We start from the raw sequence: 25,903 nt of genomic DNA, 5'->3' as shown, positions 1-25,903 counted from the left end.
TAGTAGGATCATATATAGCCTAACAACTGACAAAATTCAGTGCCCTGCATCCCAAAATAACTTGTTTATTGTAGTTCAGCTTTCACTAAGTACAACTCTATAGACAGCACGCGAATACACCACTGCATTTTTAATACAGTGCTAACAGGTTGTTAGCTTTTGTTAGCTGCCCTTTTCGTCCCACGTTTTTACAGGAAAGTACTGGATACAAGTATTTTATACGTTTACATATTTTTTTTAAAGGAACGTCTATGCGGGTAGTTATCAGTTTTGTGTAATAAGACGCTTCGTTTTAAAAACGACGTTAACCTTAGTTAGCTAACCTCGGACTATTTTAACCAGCTATCGTTAGCAGCCAGCCGTAGAGAGACTGCAGCAGCCACTACGCTGTAATTATCCGCTTGTGTTAAACTTTTTATGTGAACTTTTATTGTATGATTAGAGGAACATATAAATAAGTGATACAGGGAAGTTTGATAAATTAGTAACTTGTCTCTGAAAGACCAACGAGCTTTGATTAGACTTGCTTGCAAATATTAGTATCAGCTGAAAAGTCACATGCACTCCTCTATGTTTACCTGTTGATAACTAATTGTGCTAACTAAATGCTCGTGTGCCGGAACCAAAAGATTAACTAAGTCAGACCAAAATGCCTTGACAGGGTTTTTAGTTTATAAGGAATAAAGGAAGTATTTTTGGTGTATTGACTGGAAAAAGGGACTTTCTTAGCAATTCGCCATGGCAAGTGCCTTAGCAGCGAAAATGGGATTTAACACTTGGATTAAAAAACACGCCAAATACTTCAAAGTAAAGATCTGCACCTTGGAGTCAGACATGGAGTTCAGATGCGAGGTAACCTTTTACAATCTGGGCTTATTTGTGTAATTATGAGTACATAAAAAAAAAAATCCATATTATTATTGTTCTGTGACTGATTTCAAACTGTAATGCAACTACAAACAAATCCTGAATTTATACATCTAATGTGTGAGTGCAATTGAAAGCCTTGTTTTGGTTTACAAGCGAAAAAATAGTTTTCCATGAAACTTACATATTTTTACTCGCCCAACGCTAGATGGCAGCAGATAACAATAAAGGGAAGTAGATGTTGTCCATAAGGCTACTTAAACATAAGATTTAAGGTATTGCTTTGTTTGCCGCAGTCCAATTAGTTACATTTTAGTCATTGGCAAAGATCAGTGCTGACATAAATTTCTAAAAAGCTTCTGCCTCTGAGTTACAAAAAGCTAGTTTCATTGCATGATATATAAGTTTTTCCCTTTTGTAGTGGACTATCTTAGTTTTTTTGGAAATGAAAGGCATCAAAATTACTCACAAACACTATATTTAATTGGGAAGAACCCTTTATGGGTAGCAGCTGGTTTTCTGTAATTACACATAGCAGTAAATGTTAGTTTCAGGTTTCTATTTTCTTGCATAAGACCTATGATTATCTCACTTATTGGTTAAGTAAGTATTATGTCTCTGTAATGAACAAAATCCCTTGTGCTGGATTTATTTCCTCCTTAGATGCATGGCAGATTTAATATTTACATGTGTTTCATGTTTTTGCTTTAGTTTGTTTATATCAGATTCCATATTTAACTATTGTTTGCACGTTAATTCATTTGAAACTATACTGGAATTCAATCATTAATTATTAGAACATTCTCAATTGATATGAACTCAATTATCAGATTTTTCACTTGTCTCCAACTTAACATGATCTCATTCTGAAATTATATTGAAAATAATAGCATGTCTACATACAGCATATTGAATAGATTTTAAATGCATTCTATTTTTATGCTATTTACTTTCTTCTTTGTCAAACAAGAAATCTGGTTTAATGAAAAAGACAAAATAAAAATATGTAAAATATATATGTTTTTAAATTTTAGCTAAACTGGAAAGGAAAAGACCTTTTTGACCTGGTGTGTCGGACTTTGGGACTGAGGGAGACCTGGTTTTTTGGGCTCCGATATGACATAAAGGACACAGTTGCTTGGCTGAAGATGGAAAAGAAGGTTATTATACCACCATTCTTGTTTTCACAAAACCCTTATAACTTTTTTAATTTAGAATATTGTATTAATATAGTAATATTGACCTCTTTGGTTGATGCTTACAGGTTTTAGACCAGGAGGTGCCAAAAGAAGAGCCCATCACCTTCCACTTCCTGGCCAAGTTCTACCCAGAAAACGCTGAGGAGGAGCTAGTGCAAGATATCACTCAGCATCTCTTCTTCCTACAGGTAACTAAGCTAATTAATGATTGTAATTTATTCATATTTTATGTCATTGTGGTCATATTATATTAAACTGAAACAAAAATTTATAATTTAGTAATTCTGATGAGTTTCAGCAATTCTTACCCCAAAACCTTTTCATACCCCAGGCAGATTTAGATTTAAAAGGATTTTAATTCAACCAAGAAGTTTGTTTCTGATTGGAAATGAGAAGGGTATCTCTCAGAAGATTAGATTAAAAAAAAAACATCAGTTTGTCTTTATAATTGTATCAATAAGAACATTTTTGATGGTATTCAACCCTGCTTATAATTGCCGACTACCTTTTCGCATGTTTGCAGTGATATTTAAAGGATTTCTCTTTAGTGATGAGGTTTCAAGTCTTTGAGGTTGGAAGGCTTCCTTTCCATCAACCCAGTCCTTAGCTTCCTCCACATACTCTCGGTCAGAACCAAGTCAGGACTCTTTGTGAGTCATTCCTAAATCCCAATATAATTTCCATTCAGACGAAACGTGTTACTAAAAATAAAAGATTACTTTCACTGCCTGACAGCTATTCTTTGATAGAGTTTTACAGTAAAATAAGGCAACAGATCTGTTTTCTTTCTCTGTGCCTGTTCCTCTTTTATCAGAATCATTCAGTCAGCAGCAAGATGTTTGTTTTGACGTGTTAGATGTACAGTGAGACACAGCACTGATTTACCGGAGATATTAGAAAATGTTTTGTGTTCTCCTTAAATGATTAGCTATCTTTTATCTTATTTTGCCATATCACAGGTTTAGTCCAACTCATTGATCGTTTTGGTTCTGTGTCACTGACAAAGAACCTTACGGATAAATGCACGTCAGTCATAATCAAAGACACTTTGACACTCCTAGACACTCTGAGATCAGAACTAACTAACTAATTTAGTTGCCAAATCAAGAATGGATGTGGCAATTCAAAAACAATTACAAAAAAATAACCCAGCCCAGATTTTCATGTCGAGATGTTATGAATATTGAAATAGAACTGATCTAAATTGGTATAGATCCCAAAAAGGTAATAAAATATCCTATCCCTTCACCCCTACTGCCAAAGAGGAAGCAAACTTGACCATTTTATTTGTTCATAGTTTGTAGAGCATATAGATAATAAACCCAAGTAGGTAAAGGTTTTGTACTCAAAATGCTCAGAATTTATGTATTTCAGAGTATCTACTTAATTTTTAGCTAATGTGAATATTTCTCTGTCTTGGTGTTCCATTGCCAACAGGGGGCACACTTCCACGGTTTTTACAAAAGATTTTCAGCAGAACCCGGTTTAATGCACCTTTTCGATTGTCCTGGTATGATTGTGTGCAGCCATGTGAAATCAGCGACCAGCATATTACTGCTGCCCTTTATATCCAATTAATACTCCCCTGTGGGATTCCTACAAAGCTTGCCTTACCAGTCTTCTAGCCAGACATGAGATTTGGTGCTTTGCTTTCATCAACCAGTGCTACCTACTGGTGGTTTTATTGGTTACCAATTAGCCTTAAAAGGCTCTTGTTGTGACTCAGTTATTGACATATTCTCAATGTAATCTCAATAAATGATCTGTTGTGCTAGTTTGGTTATGTATCACACTGTTGTGCACTTCTGTTCCTTGGCATGTACTTAAAATGTTTCTGAACTCCTACTTTATTTAAATCTGCTTGAGTTAATTTATTGAGAAAGTCTAACAGCCAGATTACTCGGTTAGGGCAACACACAGCTACAAGGAAGAAGAATAGAAATGCGTAGTGCATCACATTGCCTGCCTGCTTATTTCTTTGCTCTCATTAATTCCAATAATGTCAGAAGGCGGCCCCCGTTCAGATAATGTCACAGGCGTGACAGCTGGATTAGTGCTTATCAGAAATGATCACCGATCCAGATACGCGCACACTCAAGCTCGCACCGCTCACATATCGAGCACTCACAACACCAACACACACGCACATCTCTGTCACTTCGGCCTGCGATGATAACAGCAACATGCTCTCATTTGTAAAGGGAATGGCATCCTCAGTGCTTAGTGCTGGTTCTGATTAAAGCTGTCACCTCTGGTTCCATACCTTTTGTATGCTCACAACAAGAAAAGACAGCTTGACTGGCTCTGTAAATGACAAGGACTGAAGCATGAAATTGCCCGCTTATATAAGCGCTGCTACACCATGTTTGCCCTTATCTAACTTTAAAATCAGCATTTGTGATGTATATGCAGTTATGCAAGTTAAGTTTGTGAATCAATTAGTTGGAGTGATGATGGACTTTAAGAATGAAACGCCTGGTATGAAGCTTTACTTTCATCTTTGTAGGAGTGAATTCAAGCCTGTTAAAAACAGTTTTATTTCTGAGAGTTTAATCAGCACTTTCAAACTTGCCTAAGTCTTTTCGTATGCCATCAAGTGAAGATTTAATTAGACTTTTTTATATTTTAGAATAAAATGAAGAACTGAGCTTCAGCTACTGTGCAGATGTAGAAAGACCACACCATTCTCTACCTTTCTTTTGTTATGCCACACTTCTGATTAGAAAGCTGGCATTCATGAATCAAGCTGATTTTGCAGTTTATATAGTAAAGAAGTAGAAGTAAAGTGTGTGTTGCCCTAATTTAATTAAAGACAAAAAGCACAAAAAAGTCAGGGTTATTTCATTTTAGGCCAAATGTATCATCATATATTTCCCCAATGTTTTTAGCAATAAAATTTTTTTAGTCCATAAAATATGTTGCAGTTAAATGTTCCAAGTTTTTGTGAGTAAGCTGATTTTTCTTTATTGTTCCTGCCTCATTAATGCATATTGGATTCTTTTTATTTTTTTAAGTTGAGTATTATCTGAGCCTGGGAGCTTCAGAAATTGAATCTGATGAATTGTTCTGATGAATTTTTATTTTTGTACAAAATTGTTTATAAAAAACTGCTCCATCTGTGTCCCTTGGAGATTATAAAATGCTTGCAAGCTTCAGCCCTCACCATACATAAAACATTTTAGACTTCATCTGAAATTCTAACCCTTCAAATGCCACTTTAACAATTGAAGTTCCCTATTTTGTAGAACAAAAAAGTACAAAAAGTATTTGTTTATCTATTCTCCACATCCAAATGGAGGGGCTCAAGGTGATTTTCGTTTCTCTACTCCCCATAAAGCAATTTGCCAAATTAATGCAAAAATAAATTTCAAAAAGCACAGCAATAGTATTTAATTTATTTAATGTTTTTTTTGTCAGAATATGGAAATGATTTATTTTTCCTAAGTAAAGGCAAAAACAAAATCTTTTGAAAACAGTGTCAGCATAAGTTAAGTGCAACATGTGATCTTTAAGTAGAATGAAGAGGCTCTGCTCTCTTTAGTGCTTCAGTGTTTGGTGTCATCATGCTATCCTATAAAATATTCTCTAAGGCTTCCACATGAAAGGTTTTGGGTCCCTGCAAGTCATCCCAGGAATGTAAATTCATGTCAAAATCATTTGAAATAAAGTATTCTGCTGCAGAAAAATCCCCTCAGCCAGCTATCGGGTTGTTTAGCAATGGCCACCTCGGCAAATCCAACCTAAGGCCAAAAAAAAGGTCTCCCTAGAATGTCAGAATTTCATCATGTGAACAATGTTCCCGATGTTCACTCAGGTCCGACGCAACTCCATTGAGGAAATCCTGCAGGCAATGAAACGACCAAATAAAGAATGTATGAAAGACCTCGTTCCACCACCATCACAACATCTCCACTTCTTTCCCACTCACACAGAAAGACTTATCCATGCCTTTGTTTACCCCAGACTGAATTAGTGCATTGGACTTTTTATGGGGATCTCCTTCCAAAAACATTCAAAAATTACAGTATATCCAGAGCAGTGCCGCAAGAGTCATCATGCAAGTATGAACATATTACTCCCATCCTTTACTCCCTCCACTGGCTCCCAGTCCCATTTCACATCCAATATAAAATTCTTCTGCTCACCCATGAATGCATCAGCGGCCATGGTCCATCTTATCTATGAGAACTCGTTCCACTCCAAAGCTCCACCCGCACCCTCAGGTCGTCCAACAGCCGACTCCTCCAGGTCCCCTCTACCAAACTGAACCATGGGGGACAGAGCCTTTTGCTCTGCTGCGCCCCGGCTCAGGAATAGCCTCTGTCTAGCACCGACAGAAGTTATAGTCTGGATTCTTTTAAAGTTGGACTTAAGACATTCCTGTTTAGGAAAGCTTTTAATCTGCTAAATATTGATTTTACTCTAGTGTTTTTATTCTTGTTTTTTAATTGTAGCACTCTGAGATTCCTTGGAATGAATGGTGCATTATAAATAAATCTATTAATATTATTATTATCTCAGGATATGCAGCACATTGTAACTTTCACTTGTTGATGTTTAAGCACTTGTGTCTTTATTAGCTCACACAAATGTAAACAAACAGGTAAAAGAAAAGCACACACTGTCCATGCATGTTTGAAATTATATAGTCGAGTCTACCAATTTCCTACATTCCCCACACTTCCTGCACTGCATGGCGTCATCGAATGAGAAGGAAGAGCCAATTTACCTTTTTACGTTTGGAAAAACAGAAGAATAGAAGGTGGTATATAAGAACACCGGACTAGGGCACTCACGGCACACCTGTTAGTGCGGCGCACAGAGTGGCATTGTCACTGCAGGCTATCCTTACCAGCTCAGTGTCACATATAAAACATACTTTTTTCCCGTGAGCAGTTTATTGTGTGACACCAAGTATGCGTATACAGTCTTAAAAATTGAGCTTAAAAAGTCTAAACAGTTTATGTGCAGGGTGTGTAATTTCCATATCTGTCAGCCTAGGGTTTGAGGAATACTGTTGGGGCTGTCAAAAACCCAGCAGTCAGAACGTTGTTTCCTTCCATCACTTCTCTCTAAGGCAGTGCTTTGTTTCTTAATGCATGAGTCACATTAAATCATCTTGGTTGTATGTCTCCCATGTCTCTCAGACACTTTTTCTGTTCATTTTGAAAAGGGAAAAAAAAACAACCTTCAGGAAATACGGAAGAGTAGCCATCCTGATTTCAAGTAAAAAAAAATGATCTGACTGACCTAACAGTTTGTTATATATAAAGGTAATGTTTATGTGAACAACTTTGGTGTTCAGGTACTATAATCAGTTGTGCTTCAAAACTGCTGACATTTCTTTTTAGGTGAAGAAGAAGATCCTTGAAGAAGAAATCCACTGTCCTCCAGAGGCCTCTGTGCTTTTGGCATCTTATGCTGTCCATGCCAAGGTCAGTGCTCTTCTTTGGAACCGACAGGGATAGTGCAGCTTTTGTTTTTGTTTTTTACTTGGGAATAAAAGTCCAAAACAAATCAACACGGTGTTAAGATACTTACTTATTTATCTGAAGCTTATAATAATAGCTTACTCTTAGTTCTCCAGATGAAGTCATGTGTTTTCAGCAGCTAGATAGGTAAAAAGAATAGTACTACTACTACTACTACCACTAATAATAATCAAAATACATTTATTTGTAAAGAACTTTCAATCAAAGTACTATGTAGGGGAAAGATGAAAAAGATGTGCATAGGATAAAAACACACATCAAGCAATTAAATCAGTGCACAAAGATACAAATAAAATAATTATGACAAACAAAATAATCAGAATCCCATAAAAAAAAATAAGATACAGAATTAGAGATGAAAACAATCATTTTGAAAATAACAAGAATATTTAACTGTTGCATTAAAAAACACAGGGTGAAATACTGACAATTCATAGCTTTTATACCATATTAGGTTTGACTTAGAAACATCAAGTGAACATCCCCACCTAATATCTTGAGGTAGATTGTTGTTCATGAAATGAACATTACCAATGTACAACTTTGGGATACAACAGGTTACCTGTAGTCTGTGAAAAGCACTTCAGTGAAAAAGCTCCCTTAATATTCCTCAAGCAATCTCGGTCGTTTTGCTTGAAAGGTCCTACTTCTTTGAAATCCACTAGGAAACCAAAGGACTGGGGTGCAGCTTTTTGACAGGCAAACGAGGTTTAGTCAGACCAGAGCTCTGCTTCAAAGATTTGGCCTAGATCCCCCAGAGACATTTCCATATGAATTTAACAGGCACAGCTGAAAAGACAGTGTGTGGATCAAGAACAATCTGCACATCAGCTTGTGCCATGTGCCTCTTGGTGTCTGCACCCTCTGACTGGTAAACAACACAAATATGAGACCTCAGTCTGTTTTCATTTAATCAACAGTCAGCTTTGATTAGAGTCAGTATGACTAAAGTGGCTGTGTAAAGGGGAAACAGGTTCTTGTTAAGTACTGCAGCTGTTGAGAGGTGTCTGGCAGCCTCTCCATTTCTGCTCACCTCCTCATAATGTGTTTTTGAGCTGAATCACCATCCCACCAGTGAAGTAGAGTATAGAGTTTTCAGCATTTCTAAGACCGTTTAAATGTAGTTGAAAAGCACTAACTTGAACAGTGTTACGCAAAGCCAATAAATCAGCATTTCTTTAAAGTCCCTTTAATTTAAGACTGTTTGCGTCATCGATTTAAATCGAGGGATGCATATTCCCTTCTTTCAGTCTACTCTTAACTGGCCAACTTCACTGCCCTTGACTAGACACCACCTGTCATTTCACATCAGCCCCTCTGAAATGTAAAATATGACATGTGTCTTAAAGATTTTTTTGTTGTAAGAAAATAAGTAAATTTCCTTAACCTGTCATCCACCAGTCCTGAGTGTATGGGCTTTTATTCACAGCAGCACATTTTACATTTTGCTAAAAGGAATGACACACTTCATTCATAAATGTAGCTAATTTGAAGGGTGGAAGTGATAAATGTGTGTTGTCCCTTTTTAAAATAAAAAGTATGACAAAGAAGAAAATAGAAGAAAATAAAATTATAGAGTTTCTAGAGTAAAACAAGTGTAACAATGTGATATTAGCTGGTTAATTAAATGGACTGTTGGCTTACCTAGAGTCTACAGCCAGCTGCTTCAACCCGTAATGCCCAAATTTATGTACAATTACATAAAAGAATTTATTTGTGATTCAATTGCTCCAATTAAAGTGAAAGTCGTTTCTGGGAAGAAAATGTCTCCATGGAGAAGTGCTCCACCAGTCAGAAGTTAAAAAAAGGAGTGTCAAAAAGCTGAACACAGGTGGTGAAAGACTGGACTCCAGGTTCACTATATTATCTATAAAGAGAGACTATATACTGGTCCTTCTCAAAATATTAGCATATTGTGATAAAGTTCATTATTTTCCATAATGTTATGATGAAAATTTAACATTCATATATTTTAGATTCATTGCACACTAACTGAAATATTTCAGGTCTTTTATTGTCTTAATACAGATGATTTTGGCATACAGCTCATGAAAACCCAAAATTCCTATCTCACAAAATTAGCATATCATTAAAAGGGTCTCTAAACGAGCTATGAACCTAATCATCTGAATCAACGAGTTAACTCTAAACACCTGCAAAAGATTCCTGAGGCCTTTAAAACTCCCAGCCTGGTTCATCACTCAAAACCCCAATCATGGGTAAGACTGCCGACCTGACTGCTGTCCAGAAGGCCACTATTGACACCCTCAAGCAAGAGGGTAAGACACAGAAAGACATTTCTGAACGAATAGGCTGTTCCCAGAGTGCTGTATCAAGGCACCTCAGTGGGAAGTCTGTGGGAAGGAAAAAGTGTGGCAGAAAACGCTACACAACGAGAAGAGGTGACCGGACCCTGAGGAAGATTGTGGAGAAGGGCCGATTCCAGACCTTGGGGGACCTGCGGAAGCAGTGGACTGAGTCTGGAGTAGAAACATCCAGAGCCACCGTGCACAGGCGTGTGCAGGAAATGGGCTACAGGTGCCGCATTCCCCAGGTCAAGCCACTTTTGAACCAGAAACAGCGGCAGAAGCGCCTGACCTGGGCTACAGAGAAGCAGCACTGGACTGTTGCTCAGTGGTCCAATGTACTTTTTTCGGATGAAAGCAAATTCTGCATGTCATTCAGAAATCAAGGTGCCAGAGTCTGGAGGAAGACTGGGGAGAAGGAAATGCCAAAATGCCAGAAGTCCAGTGTCAAGTACCCACAGTCAGTGATGGTCTGGGGTGCCGTGTCAGCTGCTGGTGTTGGTCCACTGTGTTTTATCAAGGGCAGGGTCGATGCAGCTAGCTATCAGGAGATTTTGGAGCACTTCATGCTTCCATCTGCTGAAAAGCTTTATGGAGATGAAGATTTCATTTTTCAGCACGACCTGGCACCTGCTCACAGTGCCAAAACCACTGGTAAATGGTTTACTGACCATGGTATCACTGTGCTCAATTGGCCTGCCAACTCTCCTGACCTGAACCCCATAGAGAATCTGTGGGATATTGTGAAGAGAATGTTGAGAGACTCAAGACCCAACACTCTGGATGAGCTAAAGGCCGCTATCGAAGCATCCTGGGCCTCCATAAGACCTCAGCAGTGCCACAGGCTGATTGCCTCCATGCCACGCCGCATTGAAGCAGTCATTTCTGCAAAAGGATTCCCGACCAAGTATTGAGTGCATAACTGTACATGATTATTTGAAGGTTGACGTTTTTTGTATTAAAAACACTCTTCTTTTATTGGTCGGATGAAATATGCTAATTTTGTGAGATAGGAATTTTGGGTTTTCATGAGCTGTATGCCAAAATCATCCGTATTAAGACAATAAAAGACCTGAAATATTTCAGTTAGTGTGCAATGAATCTAAAATATATGAATGTTAAATTTTCATCATGACATTATGGAAAATAATGAACTTTATCACAATATGCTAATATTTTGAGAAGGACCTGTAGATATAACCTACAACTGAAAAATGCAAAGGAATCTTTATTTTCTGAGACCATCAGCAAAAACATTAACAATGCTCGTGCATTATTTGCCACGGTTGACAGGTTAACAAACCCTCTTGTAACTGCAGCATCTGAACTCCACTCTACCAGGACCTGCAATGAATTTGCTAACTTCTTTACTGAAAAAACCCAAAAGATCAGAGGGGCAGTCAGCACATCCACATCAACTCCAGTACCAATGTTGTCTCCAACTAGAACTGATTTTGACAAAATTCCCCAATTTCACCAAATAAACTACAAAATCTTAGAAGAAATCGTACACCAACTAAGCTCTTCTTCCTGCTGTCTCGATGTTTTATTCACAGCTTTCCTTAAGAAAGCTTTGCCTGTAATAACATCTGATTTAACATAAATAATAAACACGTCCCTTTTGTCAAGTGTTTTCCCCCAAGCCCTAAAAACAGCAATTATCAAACCTCTATTGAAAAAGAGCAACTTGGACAAGCTGCTACTACAGAACTACAGGCCTATGTCAAACCTCCCCTTCATCAGTAAAATTATTGAAAAAGCTGTTTCAGCAGTTAAACAACTTCCTAACAATGACCAACCGCTTCGATGTCGTCCAGTCAGGCTTCCTGCTCAACGCAGTACAGAGACTGCTCTTGTCAAGGTGTTCAATGACATCCATATAAATGCACACTGTGGAAGAACCACAGTGCTGGTATTATTGGACCTTAGTGCAGCATTCGACACTGTTGATCACTCCATTTTATTAGAGTGCCTGGAAAACTGGGTCGGCCTTTCTGGTACAGCACTCAACTGGTTTAAATCCTACTTGAAGGACAGGGACTTTTTTGTGTCAGTAGGTAACTTTACATCAGAGACCACAAAAATCACATGTGGCGTTTCCCAAGGGTCCATCTTAGGGCCCCTCCTATTTAATATCTACATGTCTCCCTAACTTAGATTTTAATAAACAACAACGTAAGTTATCATAACTATGCAGATGACACACAGCTATACGTTACGATGTCACCAGGTGACTATGAACCCATTCAAGCGCCGGGTAAATGCTCAGAAGAAATCAATGCATGGATGGGCCAACATTTTCTTCAGCTGAATCAAAACAAAACTGAAGTAATAATCTTTGGACCAAAGGAAGAGCGTTTAAAAGTTAGCACACAGCTTCAGTTAATAGAGCTAGAAACCACCAATCAGGCTCGAAAACCTGGGTGTAGTGATGGACTCAGACCTGAACCTTCAGAGGCACATAAAGGTAGTAACAAGGTCGGCCTTCTATCACCTAAAGAACATCTCCAGGATTAAAGGACTAATGTCTCAGCAGGACCTTGAAAAACTAATTCCTGCATTCATCTTTAGTAGAATTGATTACTGCAACGGTGTTTTCATAGGTCTGCGTAAAAAGTCGATCAGACAGCTGCAGTTGATCCAGAACGCTGCTGCCCGCGTCCTCACTAGAACTAAGAAAGTGGAGCACATCACCCCGGTTCTAAAGTCCTTACACTGGCTCCCTGTAGCTCAGAGAATAGACTTTAAAGTACTTCTGTTAGTCTATAAATCACTGAATGGCTTAGCACCAAAATACATTACAGACTTGTTGTCAGTGTATCAACCACCCAGACCTCTCAGGCCTTCTGGCTCAAATCTACTCTGCACACCCAGAACCAGAACCAAACATGGAGAAGCAGCTTTTAGTTCTTATGCTCCACTAATCTGGAATAAACTCCCAGAAAACTGTAAAAGTGCCGAAACCCTAAGTTGCTTTAAATCAAGATTAAAAACTTATTTGTTCAGAGTGGCCTTTGACTGTGCCATCTAGGCATGATTAGTTGTGTTTTCAGTCCAATTTTCCTTTCATTCCTTTCATCATTCTATTTTCTTTATTTTATTTTACTTTTTTAAATTACCTCTGTTGTTTGATTTTATCATTTGATGTTTTTCTGTGTCTGTATCTGTGTTTATTTGCTTTGTGATTGTATTGTAATTGTATGTACAGCGCTTTGAGTGTCTCGTTGCTGAAAAGAGCTATATAAATAACCTTACCTTGGGTTTTTGCTGTCAAACAGGTTTGAAATTATGTTGAGGTTGTTCATTTGAATATATTACAAACAACAAATATATATTTATGCATTTAGTGTATAAAATAGCTAAATTAGACATAATTACACATAACTCATACATTTATTACAATTACAAATATAATTTATGCCCTGATAACTAATATAGTATTAGCTGATCTCAGTTGTTCTACAAACCTGCATCTTCAACAGCATCATTCAGTGTATGGTGAATAGAGGCGACTGTGGCTCAGTAGGAAGAGTAGTCATCTTGCAATCAGAAGGTTGTGGGTTCGATTCCTGCCATATGTCGATGTGCCCCCGGGCAAGGCACTTAACCTCAAGTTGCCTACCGATCTGCAAATCGGTGTATGAATGTGTGAGCGTTAGTGAGTGCGATTGGGTGAATGTGGCTTTAGTGTAAAGCGCTTTGAGCGGTCTGTATGACTGGAAAAGCGCTTTATAAGTTCAGTCCATTTACCATTTAAACAATTCGACCACAGGAGGCGCAATGAACATAAATGACCTCATAAAAGATCAACCAAGAAACACTTGGATAGTTAAGGGAAGCTAGAGAGGAGGGGTTAGGTTGTTTTGCAGGCAAGGCAGGAGTAGGTCATCAGTTTAGAATAATAATTGTTGGCCTGTTTGTATTCTTATACAGTACGGAGAATATGACCCTGAAGTTCATAAACCTGGCTTCTTGGCTGAGGAGGAGCTGCTGCCAAAGAGAGTGAGTGATTGCTGGTTTACTCACTGTCACTCATAAGACAGGGTGCTGACATGTTTGTCATTTTATCTTATTATGCGCCTGGGTTGAGCAGTATGTGGCATTTTAATATATACTGCATTTGCCTGTGAGCATTTATGCATATTTATGTCTGTCTTTTTCAATTTCAGGTAATCAACTTGTACCAGATGACTGCAGAAATGTGGGAGGAGAGAATCACAGCATGCTATGCTGAGCACCGAGGCAGAACAAAGTAAAACCGCTGCTCATGCATAGACTTACCCCCAAATTTTACTATAAGCACAGTTGAAGTTTTGAGTTCATATTGGATAAAGCATACATTTCATATAAGTCATTTTTGATTGGATGTTGGTGAATTACTTTTTAGAATTTCTGTTATCTATGGAAGTGGATCATTAACTTACTGCAGAGTATGATGTAATCATCTGCAAGTAAAGGGACTGTAGCTACACTTAAAAACAAACCTACTGTGGCTATTTCAAGAAAATTGCTTAAGATTGAAAAAAGATCTAGTCTAGTTAGTTATAAATAGTGAAAACAAAAATAGCAAGTGTGCCTTAAATTCTGACCCTCCACAAAGTTAAATTGAAAATGAATGTGAGCAGGTTTTGGGACTGTGGGCTTGAAACTTTGCGGGTGGAACATTTTAAGTTTAAAATGAAGTTCTAAAAGCCTGAATCCCTCATTGCTTTGATAAGTAATAACTGAGCCTCTCGTGCTGATCAATAATCCTTTTATCCTGAGGAGTTGAGGAGGAGGTAGTGGGCATTATCCCTTCAGAATAGTGATGAAGGGTTAGGTTTGAAAGCTACTGGTGCTCTGATGTAGACAGACCGAGGTGTAACAGTCAGTGTTTCTGGATACACTGTACCTGAGTAACAGCATCAGTTGTATGTTTTTTGTAAAAAAAAAAAAAAAAAAAAGTTGTTGTGATATCCCTTTTAATACTGTTTAATCAACACAAAGCACAAACACTGTGCTTTGTCTACTATTTGAACTCTACAGGTTGGATTTAGTTTAGTTTTCAGCTCGAATATGCAACGTTTGGAATATCTCAGTGGATGTATTAACAATGTCCTGCATTATGAGCCAAGAGAATGCACAACACTAAACCTTCCAGGACATGGCCATGCACCTAAACTGACAGGCTGGGTTGAGGAGAGCATTATTCAGATCAACATGCAAGAGCCACATGCTAACTCTGCAGGGGCTGCAGACATCAGCAGCTCAGGTGGGACACTATGTTGACAGGACAAGTATTACTCCAGCTTAACCTGTATGGAAGAGTAGCCAAGACAAAAAACACTATAAGTATATGCAGTGAGAATGCTTTACTTTAGCAGAGACAAGGAAGCTGGCCACAATTAATAGGAAAATGGAGACAAGTACAGGGCAATTATACAAACTGTTAGAAGCCGTTTCAGAGGTTCACCTCCCAGCTGGACAGTGACCCAAAACATACAACCAGAACTACACAGGAATGGTTTATCAAACCATATTAATGTATTAGAATGGCCTAGTTCAAGTCCATACTTAAATCCAGTTGAAGGTCTGTGGTAAAACTTGTAAATTGATGTTCACAGATTTTTACCAATTTGACTAACTATTTAGCACAAAGGAATGGGCAAAAATGTCAGTGTCTATATGTGCAAAGTTAAGGTATTGACTCATTGGGCTCAATACACACTGATTCTGAAAACCATGTAAATTTGTCACAAAATTCCAATAAAATACAGTAAAATTGTGGTTGCCATGTGACAAAATGTAAAACAGATGTCAAGGATATAATATATTTTACCACAGCCTGTTGGGTAGTCAAATCCCCTTTGCATACTCTTTCTTTTGCAGTATTTTGTAGGCTTGTCCTTGGAAGTAATCAATGTAAGCAGCTAACTGATGCTCCTGGCAATGGGAGAAAGTCAATCGCCTTGTTTTGATGGGGCACCCTCATCTAAATACTGGTCCACCTGCTTTTTGAACTTGATTCCAGATTGACATGCAAGCACCACATCAAAGTGACTGACTGACCTGCCATTTGCATTTATGTGGTCTTTGTAGGAAGAAACCATAAATTTTGCAGCCCAAGTCATCACTGCATAATCCTTCATTACTGTGTGAATTTATTTTGATCCCATCTAAAATTGGAGTGTCCAACCAATCTTAAAATTTGTTTTACCTGGCATTATTCTGTCTTCCTTATTAAAACTTTAATAAAGCTTAAAGCAGACAGTTTCTAACCACCCACACCAAACAGAGTCTGTCGATCAAGTACACTAATGATTTTTTTTTTTTTTTGCTAGTTTGCTCCTAAAATTAAAAAAACATCTGCTAACTCGCTGGGAGAAAATGGAAAGAAAAGAAGACTTTGATGTCTTTGTTTTCTCTCCAGCAATATTTACTTTCTTGGAAGCATAAAAATAAATCTTGTTTTCTATCCAACATGACCTCTAAAATCTGTTATGAAGCTATGTTTTGTGTTGTTGCTGCGCTTATGTGTTTTTTTTTTACCCTTTGCAAGAGCTTTGTGACAGAGTTTTTTTTTATAAATCTCGCAACATAACGTGCTGCGCAGAAAAGCAAATAAAACAAAGTTTGATCTTTTTTTTTTCCTCTCCACATCCGTTTCTCCTTTTTCTTCCCCAACCGAACCCCCTCAACCCCACCCTCCTTTTCTCCCTTCCTTTGGATCCCTCTAAATCATTTTTTCCCCTCCATTTGTCATTGAACCAGGGACGAAGCTGAGATGGAGTATTTAAAAATAGCTCAGGACCTGGACATGTATGGCATCAATTACTTTTTAATCAGGGTGAGTCAAGCTGCATTTCATTGTTTTTAAGGAATAAGTCACAAAGTTCCTATGCAGTCTTGAAAAGTTAAGTATTTCTTTCATTTATCCTGCCCATCCTTCTCTAAAGTTTGTGATTTTTGCAAGTTCAGTTCACCAATCAGGCATAACATTATGACCAATGACAGGTGATGTGAATAACACTGATCATCTTTTCTTCATGGGTCCTGTAGGTGGGTACGGCATTTTAAACAGAAGGTGGGATGCTTTGGGCAATGTGCTGCTAGGAAGCCCTGGGCTGTGATACCAATGTGGATGTTACTTTGACATGTACCACCTAGCTAAGCACTTTCGGAGACCATGGACACCCTTCCCGACTATGTGGGATAATATACACCATCACAAAGCAAAAAGGGTTTAGGAATGGTTTGAGGAGCACAGCAATCCGTTTGAGGTTTTCACTTGGCCTCCAAAATTCTCAGATCTCAATCTTATTAATGATCTTTTTGATGTGCTGGGAAAAAAAATCTGATGTAGAAAGACCCTCACCTTTCAACTTGCAGGACTTAAAGGATCTCCTACTCAGATACCACAGCACACCTTTCAGGGGTTGGGTGGAGTCTATACCTCAATGGGTCAGGGATGTTTTCGCAGCAAATGGGGGACCAACACACTCTCAGCCAACTGGTCATAATGTTATGCCTGACCACTGTTTTAATATCTGCCATATTGAGAGCTGTGGAAATTTCAGTTTGGAAAGTATGGAATTTTGAAATTAAAAACGTGAAAGTACCCTGAAGCAAATATTAGCATTTAGGAGACGGGTCAGCTGAACTGTGCTGTTAATTAATGATGTGCTTGGAAGAGCCGTTTGACTCTCCTATCCTCATCTTTAAAAACACATGTAAGTTCAATTCTGAACAGTTTTAGGTTTGCATTCAAGGTATATTGAAGGTTGCTTTTACCTTGAGTGTTTTCTAGATGAACAAATAATTCTGTAACACTCTAAATTAACAGAAATTGACTTGAGGCGGGTCTGACTTTGAATGATGCATTGGTGTTAAGACCAAGGCATTCTAAAACTCAGCAAATTCACTGTTTTAAAACAAATAAGCAGAGACAATATACACACTGTGGTAGCCTCTTGTTCAGCTTGATTCTAACAAACAGTTTTTTTCGAGCAGAACTGCTGAAAAAGCCACCGCTGTCAAATGTGGGTAACCAAGGAAGGTTGGCAGACAGTGTGGTCTCGCAGCTGCTTGATTGTGTCAAGTAGTGGAAAATCTTTATTTCTTCTGATGTGGTGTAGAATAAAAAGGGAACAGATCTTCTGCTGGGAGTGGATGCGCTTGGTCTGCATATCTACGAGCCAGAAAACAAGCTGACACCCAAGTGCTCCTTCCCATGGAACGAGATCCACAACATATCCTACAGCGACAAGGAGGTGGGGAATCTGCAGTTAAACTTGATGTTATAGTTACTCAGATTGACTAGGATTGATTCCAAAAATACAGCCTTGCTGATCAGATTGGTAAATATGCGTAATTCCTGTATTATTAAAACGATTCTGGTATTTCCTCTTTTCTCAATGTTTAGTTTACCATCAAACCTCTGGACAAGAAAACCAATGTCTTCAAGTTCAACTCTTCACGACTAAGAGTCAACAAACTGGTAAGCTCAGCAGAAGTAAACCGGTTTGAACAGTAATGTTGCTGATTTGATTTGAACCTGTGTTCGGTTTTGATCCCCCTTTTTAGATCCTGCAGCTGTGCATAGGGAATCATGACCTGTTTATGCGCCGACGTCGAGTGGACTCTCTTGAGGTCCAGCAGATGAAGGCTCAGGCCAGAGAAGAGAGGGCCAGAAAGCAGGTAGTGATAACAGAAATTCAACCTGAGGGGGCTGAAATTTACAAACTGAAATCTTTGGGTGCTTTCACACCACAGCTGTTTGGTCTACTTAAAATGGACCAGAATTCATTGCCTCCAGAAGCTAGCTTATTTTGGGCAGCTGTGAAAGCTATTCTAAAATTTGGCCTAGACCAAACAAGCAAATTCTGGTCCATCTGAAGATGCGAGTCTCGGCTCGCTTGTACGTAAGACCCGGTGCAGTTTACTTACAGAGGGAAGGCAAACGGACTATCAAGCAAACCAAAGAGAAGAAGTGACGTCTGTTCCACATGATTAATAGACGCGTATTTGATCTAAAATCATGTAACTGGTCGCTCACAGCAGCAGATCACAGCTTCTTTTGATAACCACCAGTCGTGGCTGCATTTCATTGTTCTGGCAGTTTGATTCCAAATTTCCCACACAATCAAAAGTCCCAGAGAGACTATCCTGGTGTGAAAGCAAATTGAGGCAATCTCGAGTTCCATTTAATGCTACCATGCACTTGCAGAGTTTGGGAAATCTCTGTCTCAGAGTGAATTCTACTAACTTTGAGGATGCCTTTATTTTTACCACCATTTGTAATAGAAAAACATTCTAATTTACTTTAATTTGCCCAGCTTGAATCAAATATTGCATTTCACACAATCATTTTGTGTTCAATCTATCTTTAGGTGTGTTTGCATATTGTTGCATCATACAGATGCACACTAGGTAAATTTCTGTTTCTTTTTCACTATGTATAGTGTACAGTCTGTTTAGCTTAAATGGCTGCTGCTGCATGGTAAAGCTGTGGATAAACAAAGCCTTGCAAGCAGACCTTTCTCAATTCCACTTTTTCTTTTTTTTTAACAGAGTGAGAAGATCAGAAGAAAAATAGTTTTATTTGCTACACACATATTATACTGCTTTGTATAAGTTATTCATCGTTTTTTATTAGTTAAAAAAATTATTTTCATATTTTACATTTTAAGCAATGCAGTGATTCTGACATTTCTGTTTTTCTTTTTTAAATCAAATCGTCATTCAGGGGTTCATATGTGGCTTTTAAATCTTACATGAAAACGTTTTGTTCCACTCTTAACTGTTTGTGCCATGCAGATCGAGCGACAACGTTTGCAGAGGGAAAAGCAGCTGCGAGAGGATGCAGAGAGAGCCAGGGACGAGCTGCAGAGGAGGCTCATTCAGCTGCAGGACGAGGCTCACATGGCCAATGAGGCACTAGTAGGTTTCAAATGGTTTTCTCAATTCAAGCCAGTTTGTTTGTAATGACACCTAAACGAAAGGTTTAAAGCATGAGAAGTTGACGAACTGATTTCCACACAGCATTAGCACATTGTTTATCTTCTCCTACTGTTTCCTCTTTTTGAAGTACTTTGTAATTTCCCTGAAAATCTGCTCTATTTTGTTGTTATTTACTCCCATCCTGTCTTTGCAACTTTTTTGATCTGTTGTGGTTTATTTTCCTTCTCTGTTTTCTCTGTCAGTTTGGCCTTCTCTTCTTTACTTCCTCCTGCTAATTTGATCTCTTTTTTTTTTTTTTTTTTTTCCCCACTCCCTTCTCCACCCCAGCTGCGCTCAGAACAGACAGCAGACCTGCTGGCTGAAAAGGCGCAGATCGCAGAGGAAGAGGCCAAGCTGTTGGCCAAGAAAGCTGCCGAGGCTGAGACAGAGATGCAGCGCATCAAAGTGACTGCCATGCGTGGCCAGGAGGAACGGCGCATTATGGAACAGAAGGTGCTGGAGGCTGAGAAGCGAGCACTCAAGATGGCTGAGGAGTCAGAAAGGAGGTAGGGAGGAGAACAAAGGACTGGGTAGTAGAATATAAAGTGTGTCATCCATGCTGAAGTAACTATAAAGTATATCTGTTTGGATCTGGCAGCGTTTATGTCTTGTGTATTCACTGTTCTAAAAGCACAGAACAAGCCTAGTCAAAATGTAGGGAATGCTATTTTGTTTTAAATCCTTTATCCTGCAAGGTGTTTAACCTGCAGGTTAAACACAAGGGTTGAAGTTTTTATTTATCAGGGCTCTTAATTCGGTCCAAGGCATGGCAGTTCATTTGCAGCAGTTAATTGTGAACTGGCCAAGCAATTGATGCTGGGTGATTTTAATAAATTATCTTTATTACTTGAGATGTTTACATTTTTAATCCCTGCTTGTTCAAAGTATTTTTTCTGCCAACAACGAGATCAGTAATAAAAGTACAACAACCCATCTTGACTTGTTATACTAGGAGATTTTCAGTCACTTCTCAATAAACCTCCACAAATGAAAATCATTTCAAATTCATAGCAAAACAGTATACACGCTATCACCAATATCACTTCACAGCTTCTACTCCAGGGTTTATTAGGCAATCATTATAAATAGGCACCATTAAGCACTTGGGTGTAACTGTAGTTTCTGGATGGGCACTTTTCTGCAGCAGGGAAAATTTAAACCTGCACCACTCAACATGTAAATGACTACATCTACTCAAATGCTCGAGGCACGTAGCTCACCCACATCAGCAAGGAACTTCTGAGTGTTTAGGAAAATAAGCACGAGGGAAAAAAATGTAATTACTGGGCAAAAACGCTATTGCATCTCTGTTTACACACTAATTGGTGAAAAAAAGATGGTTGAAATAATTGCCCTTTAATGTTTTGCACTGATCACCTTGGTCAGGTGTCTTTGAAGCACTGTGTACTAATTATTAAAGATAATTTAGATTCAGTTTATATTATGTCATATCATATCTTAAGTCTGGGAGGTAGATTAATATATTCAATTTTCGGTTTGTTTGTTTGTTCATCAGGGCTAAAGATGCTGAGCACCTGAAGCAGGACCTGCAGGAAGCCAGGGATTCAGAGCGAAGGGCAAAAAACAAGCTGCTGGAGATTACCAGCAAGGCCATCTACATGGTAACTGACCGAGGGCGTGTCAGACTGTCCAATACAGACAGCGTTCAGATGTGCAAAATACATGTATGTACAATCTAACTGATGTGTCATTGTCAGCCAAGAAGGTTGAAACAGGTGCAGACCATTTTGTCCCTTCACTATTTTGTACAAAGGGCAAAGGGGTGTTTCATACCTGACTTTTATGAGTCCTTGACACCATCAGCCATACCTACAAGAATTGACATACCGACAATACGTCAGTTTGTACCTGTCAGGGGAATGTTTTAATTTAAGGTAATTTTCTATATTCTACTTGTAGTCTACTGTTAGAAAATGTGGTTACATGACTCCTATAAATCATATATACAATCAGGAGATAGCTAAGAGATAGTAGGGTTTATTCAGGGGTCATTATCTATTATATCATACTTCAAGGGTCAAATGGCCCAAACATATATCAGAATCAAAATAAATAGGATTGTTATGCATTTAAAGAATATGTGAGATTTATCTAAACAATTCATGAAAATACTGAACTACAAATTAAGATAAACTGATGTCGTAGTTTAAATACACTGGTACAAAATGGTTTTGTTTATAGGTACAAAATAGAAGTGGGAAGAGACAAAATGGTAAAGTGTGAGTAGGCAATGGGGTAAAAATTGGCTAAACAGGCAAACTGACCCAGGGCCTACTGAAACAGTTGACAATCAATGGGATAAATGCACTAATTTGTTTAGAAAATGCAATAACTAAATATCTGCTAATTCGGCTACAGTATACTGATTTACCCTTTGTTCTGTCCAAAATATTAAACAAAACGTGAGAAAATACAAATTTTGTACAACATCAAGAAAACAAAAAAACTACTTCTAGACTACTTTACTTTTACTTGAAAATTAACTTCAGCCACTATTTAGCAAAACTTTACACTCCATACACTTAGAAGGACAGCTAGAAGACTTATGTAATGCTCAATGTTAAAAGGCAGTGTGCCGTACTTTTGTCATTTTTGGATTTGGGTTTATATCTTTTTGAAAGAAGGAAATGTTTTCAAACTTCTGTCTCTTTTTAATATTTTACCATCTAAAATTCATATTGCTTAGAAAAATGGAAAGAGTATGTCAGCAAAGCTAAATGATAAAGTCTGGATGAGAGAGCACAATATATTTTATATTTCAACAAAACAAATCTGTCTCCAAATTTAGAGATCTGTAACCAAACTAGGCTGAAAACAAATGTGCAAGATCAGAGCAAACATCATCACATATGAAGAAATAATTAGCCTTACCAGAGCATTAACAAAAAACAAACCTTTTCCTGTTTTCAGAAACAATTTTTTTCATGGCCATCATTTTCTTGCATGCAGTGATTAATCTGTAAAATAATGTTGTGGTAGTCAAGACCGGTCTTATTCTCAAGACGTTTTCTAAATCTTTGTTATAGCTTGGTTTTGGGCTTGCTGGACTCTAGATTTACTTTTCTTAAGACCAGTCAACACCACAGCTGAAACAACCTTTTTTTTTTTTTACTTTAACTTATTGTAAAACTCGTGGCTGCATTAAGATGTAACCCATATTTTTTTTTATCAAACCTTTACTTAACTAGGAATAATTCCTATTGAGATTAAAAACTTTTTTTTTTTCAAGGGAGCCCTGGTCAAGAGGCAGCAAGAAAAAGAGTAAATGTATGTTTTTTACTTTGAAAATGTCAGCGCCACCACTTGTGCCCCTGTGGGCTGAGGATGAGAAGATGAGAAGACTAAGAAAACAAGAGGGAGGAACATTTTCCAGCGCAAATATATGGATATATTTCTATCTATATAAAAAGCAGAAATAAAGAAGATATATGGAGTTAAGTCCATCACCCCCAACTGTCATCTCTGCTAACTCTGCCTGCACCTAATGCTAAGTCAGTTAATAATGATCTGGTTTGTCTGTTTTACTTGTTAGACATTTATTGTCACATTTACTTTACAAGTGGCACCTAAATGAAAACGTTTGGCACACCAGTTCAACCAGCTAGTCTAGATCCCTGTAATAGGTTAGCTTACTAATGAGCTGCAACAGGCAGATTTTCTTAGAACATTTGCAGCAACATCTAGATTTTTATGATTACAGCAGTGGTCTCACATTTATTTGGTCTTGGTCTTAGTTTCACCTCTATCAAAGTCCCGGCTAGTCTTGGTTTTGACTATAACACTACTGTGCAGACACAGGAAATTAACAATACTTTTATTTTTGGGGAAACAATGGTATACCATGATTTAATATGCCAAACGTAAAGTGGCACTGAGCTGGGGTGGTTAAATCTATTGCCTTAAAGCAAGAAGGTTTCTAGTTTGAATCCCAGTTATGCAAGTTGTTTTTTATGTAGGAGTTAATACTGTATGTTGTCCCCATATGACCACGTACAGTTTTTCTCCACTGTACAGAAACCTGCATGTCAGATCAGTTGGTGCTTCTAAATCGACAATAGGACTGGGTGTTTCCTTTTCACAGTGGTTTGTCTCTCTATTGACCCATGTAATGAACTGGTGATCTTTGCGGGCAGTTCCCCACCTTTCATCTAATGACAGTTTGGATACGCTTCAGCAGAACTAAGTGGGTTTGGAATACTAATAAATGTCCAAAGCAAATGCAGACTGATTAGCTCTTGTTTGAGCAGAATTATTATTGCCATTTCTTTGTTTCTCCTCTATTTGATAACATGAAAAATACATGCATTATGAGATAAACAGACACTCTAACATACAAAAACTGACAATGGCTGAGGTAACCGAAGCCAAACTAAACATGTGATACTTGCATAAGATCAGGCTGCACATAAGTCAGCCTACGCAAGAGCTCCCAACATGTTAAAACCCACACATAACACAGTCATCTGCCTGTACACATGTAGACACACAGAATAGATAAAGAGATGGCAGCCATCAGAGGAAAACTGATGTCTCTTTAGCTTATGAATACAGATTTTATGTATATTCTACATGCTTATAACAGATGTGCTTTTATTCAGCTTTTGTTGAGTATTTTTCAGTTTTTTAAGGAAGGGTTTGCACACAGAATACCACATTTATATTACTATAGTACTAGCTTTTCTCAAGCGGCATTTTCAGCATATACCAAATGTGTACTTTCTGCTTATTTGTTTTTTTTTTAATTCTCAATATCTCAGGCAGCTTAAAATGTCAGTTCTATAAAAAAAAGGCCAGGATTTGCCTATTTTTATATTTTAAACTTCTTTATCCTTTTGATTGCAAGTTGTAGAACAAGAGCTATGCACTTTGCATACACTCTACCTTCTGTACCAATTTTGTCCCATTGACTCCCATTATAACCACATATTTTCTATGCACTGTAATCCTGGCATTTTATAATACCTTTCCCACGAGAACCAAAATAATCTAAGCTTCTGCCTTCAAAATACAGGGAAAACTGGGTTTAGGTAAGATGACCCCCCTTTAAATTACCACAGGCATCATTGCATCAAAATGCATGGCAGAAAATATTTAACACCACAAAAAGTAGTCTTGGTGTGTTAGGAATGATATAAAGGAGTGATGTGAATGTGGTTTAGAAAATATTGTTTTGAGTTACGTGTGTATATGTGTGTGTAATTTGAAGAATTGGCTTTGTTCATGCTTTCTTTATGAAGGCAGAGACTCCTCTCTCCATTGGGTGTTTGGTATAGCATGTTTATGTTGGTGCGTCTTCTGTGAGAATAGTTTGCAGCCCGCAGTTTGCAGACATTTCACCAGGAGACTAATGCAGCTAATTCTGCATTTCACAAACCTGTAGGTTCATGAAGAAACCACAGCCAGGGCCTTCCAGAAAGTGGAGACACACTGTCTCCACTTTGTAGAAGGTCCTGAGTGAAACCAGTGTGCCAAATGTGGAGCACATGCACGCAAAACGCACCTTACTGTAATCTATGTTTTAAGTCGTGAATGGATGGCAAAAGTCCTAAGACAAAATATAGAAAAATAAAAAGCTTAATATCTGTGGTTTAGTCTGAAGATATTGAATGCTGTGAACCTGAAACATTTTTTTTTTATCATCCAGTTTTATTACAATTTTATTAGATGTACTGTTTTGGGACCTAATCGTAAAAAGTGTACATTTTTATAATAAACGATCATTGCTCCAAAAATAATAATGTATCAAAACCAATGTTGTTATCAGTTTTTGACCAAATTACGGCCGTTGAACCCCCAGGTCTAAAATATTCCACTTTAGTGTACATTTTTTGGGAAATATAACATATTTTGTGTTTTTTTTTTCCTTCAAAAAGCAGGGATTTTGGGACAAAAAGGGCATAAAAGCATATAAAAGACTTATGACAAACTTATGACAAACATTACGTTAATGCATAGATCTGAAGCTGCTGAAAACTTGTTGTGCTGAAAGTGAAAAAAATAGAAATAGATATAATTTTTTTTATTACACTTTTATAAGCTC

General features: G+C 37.9%; 1 protein-coding gene across 2 annotated transcripts in view; it reads left to right on the top strand.

Annotated features, from left to right (window-relative positions):
* Positions 1–134: 134 nt before the first annotated feature.
* Positions 135–25,903, top strand: part of nf2a (NF2, moesin-ezrin-radixin like (MERLIN) tumor suppressor a) — a 39,101-nt gene continuing 13,332 nt past the window's right edge. The window contains exons 1-13 of one of the 2 annotated variants that reach the window (XM_047381857.1): positions 135–389; positions 1,902–2,027; positions 2,132–2,254; positions 7,418–7,501; positions 13,798–13,866; positions 14,034–14,116; positions 16,615–16,690; positions 17,979–18,113; positions 18,266–18,340; positions 18,427–18,540; positions 19,660–19,782; positions 20,131–20,348; positions 21,359–21,464. In XM_047381857.1, the coding sequence (XP_047237813.1) occupies positions 2,016–2,027; positions 2,132–2,254; positions 7,418–7,501; positions 13,798–13,866; positions 14,034–14,116; positions 16,615–16,690; positions 17,979–18,113; positions 18,266–18,340; positions 18,427–18,540; positions 19,660–19,782; positions 20,131–20,348; positions 21,359–21,464 (1,218 nt within the window). In that variant the 5' untranslated portion in view covers positions 135–389; positions 1,902–2,015. Of the gene's footprint in view, positions 853–1,901; positions 2,028–2,131; positions 2,255–7,417; positions 7,502–13,797; positions 13,867–14,033; positions 14,117–16,614; positions 16,691–17,978; positions 18,114–18,265; positions 18,341–18,426; positions 18,541–19,659; positions 19,783–20,130; positions 20,349–21,358; positions 21,465–25,903 lie in introns of both variants that reach the window. The other variant, XM_047381856.1, reaches the window with a different exon arrangement.

This window comes from Girardinichthys multiradiatus, chromosome 12 (assembly GCF_021462225.1).
Source record: "Girardinichthys multiradiatus isolate DD_20200921_A chromosome 12, DD_fGirMul_XY1, whole genome shotgun sequence".
Classification (NCBI taxonomy): Eukaryota; Metazoa; Chordata; class Actinopteri; order Cyprinodontiformes; family Goodeidae; genus Girardinichthys; species Girardinichthys multiradiatus.
Note: the sequence above shows the minus strand (reverse complement) of the source record. Positions and strands in the feature narration are given on the sequence as shown.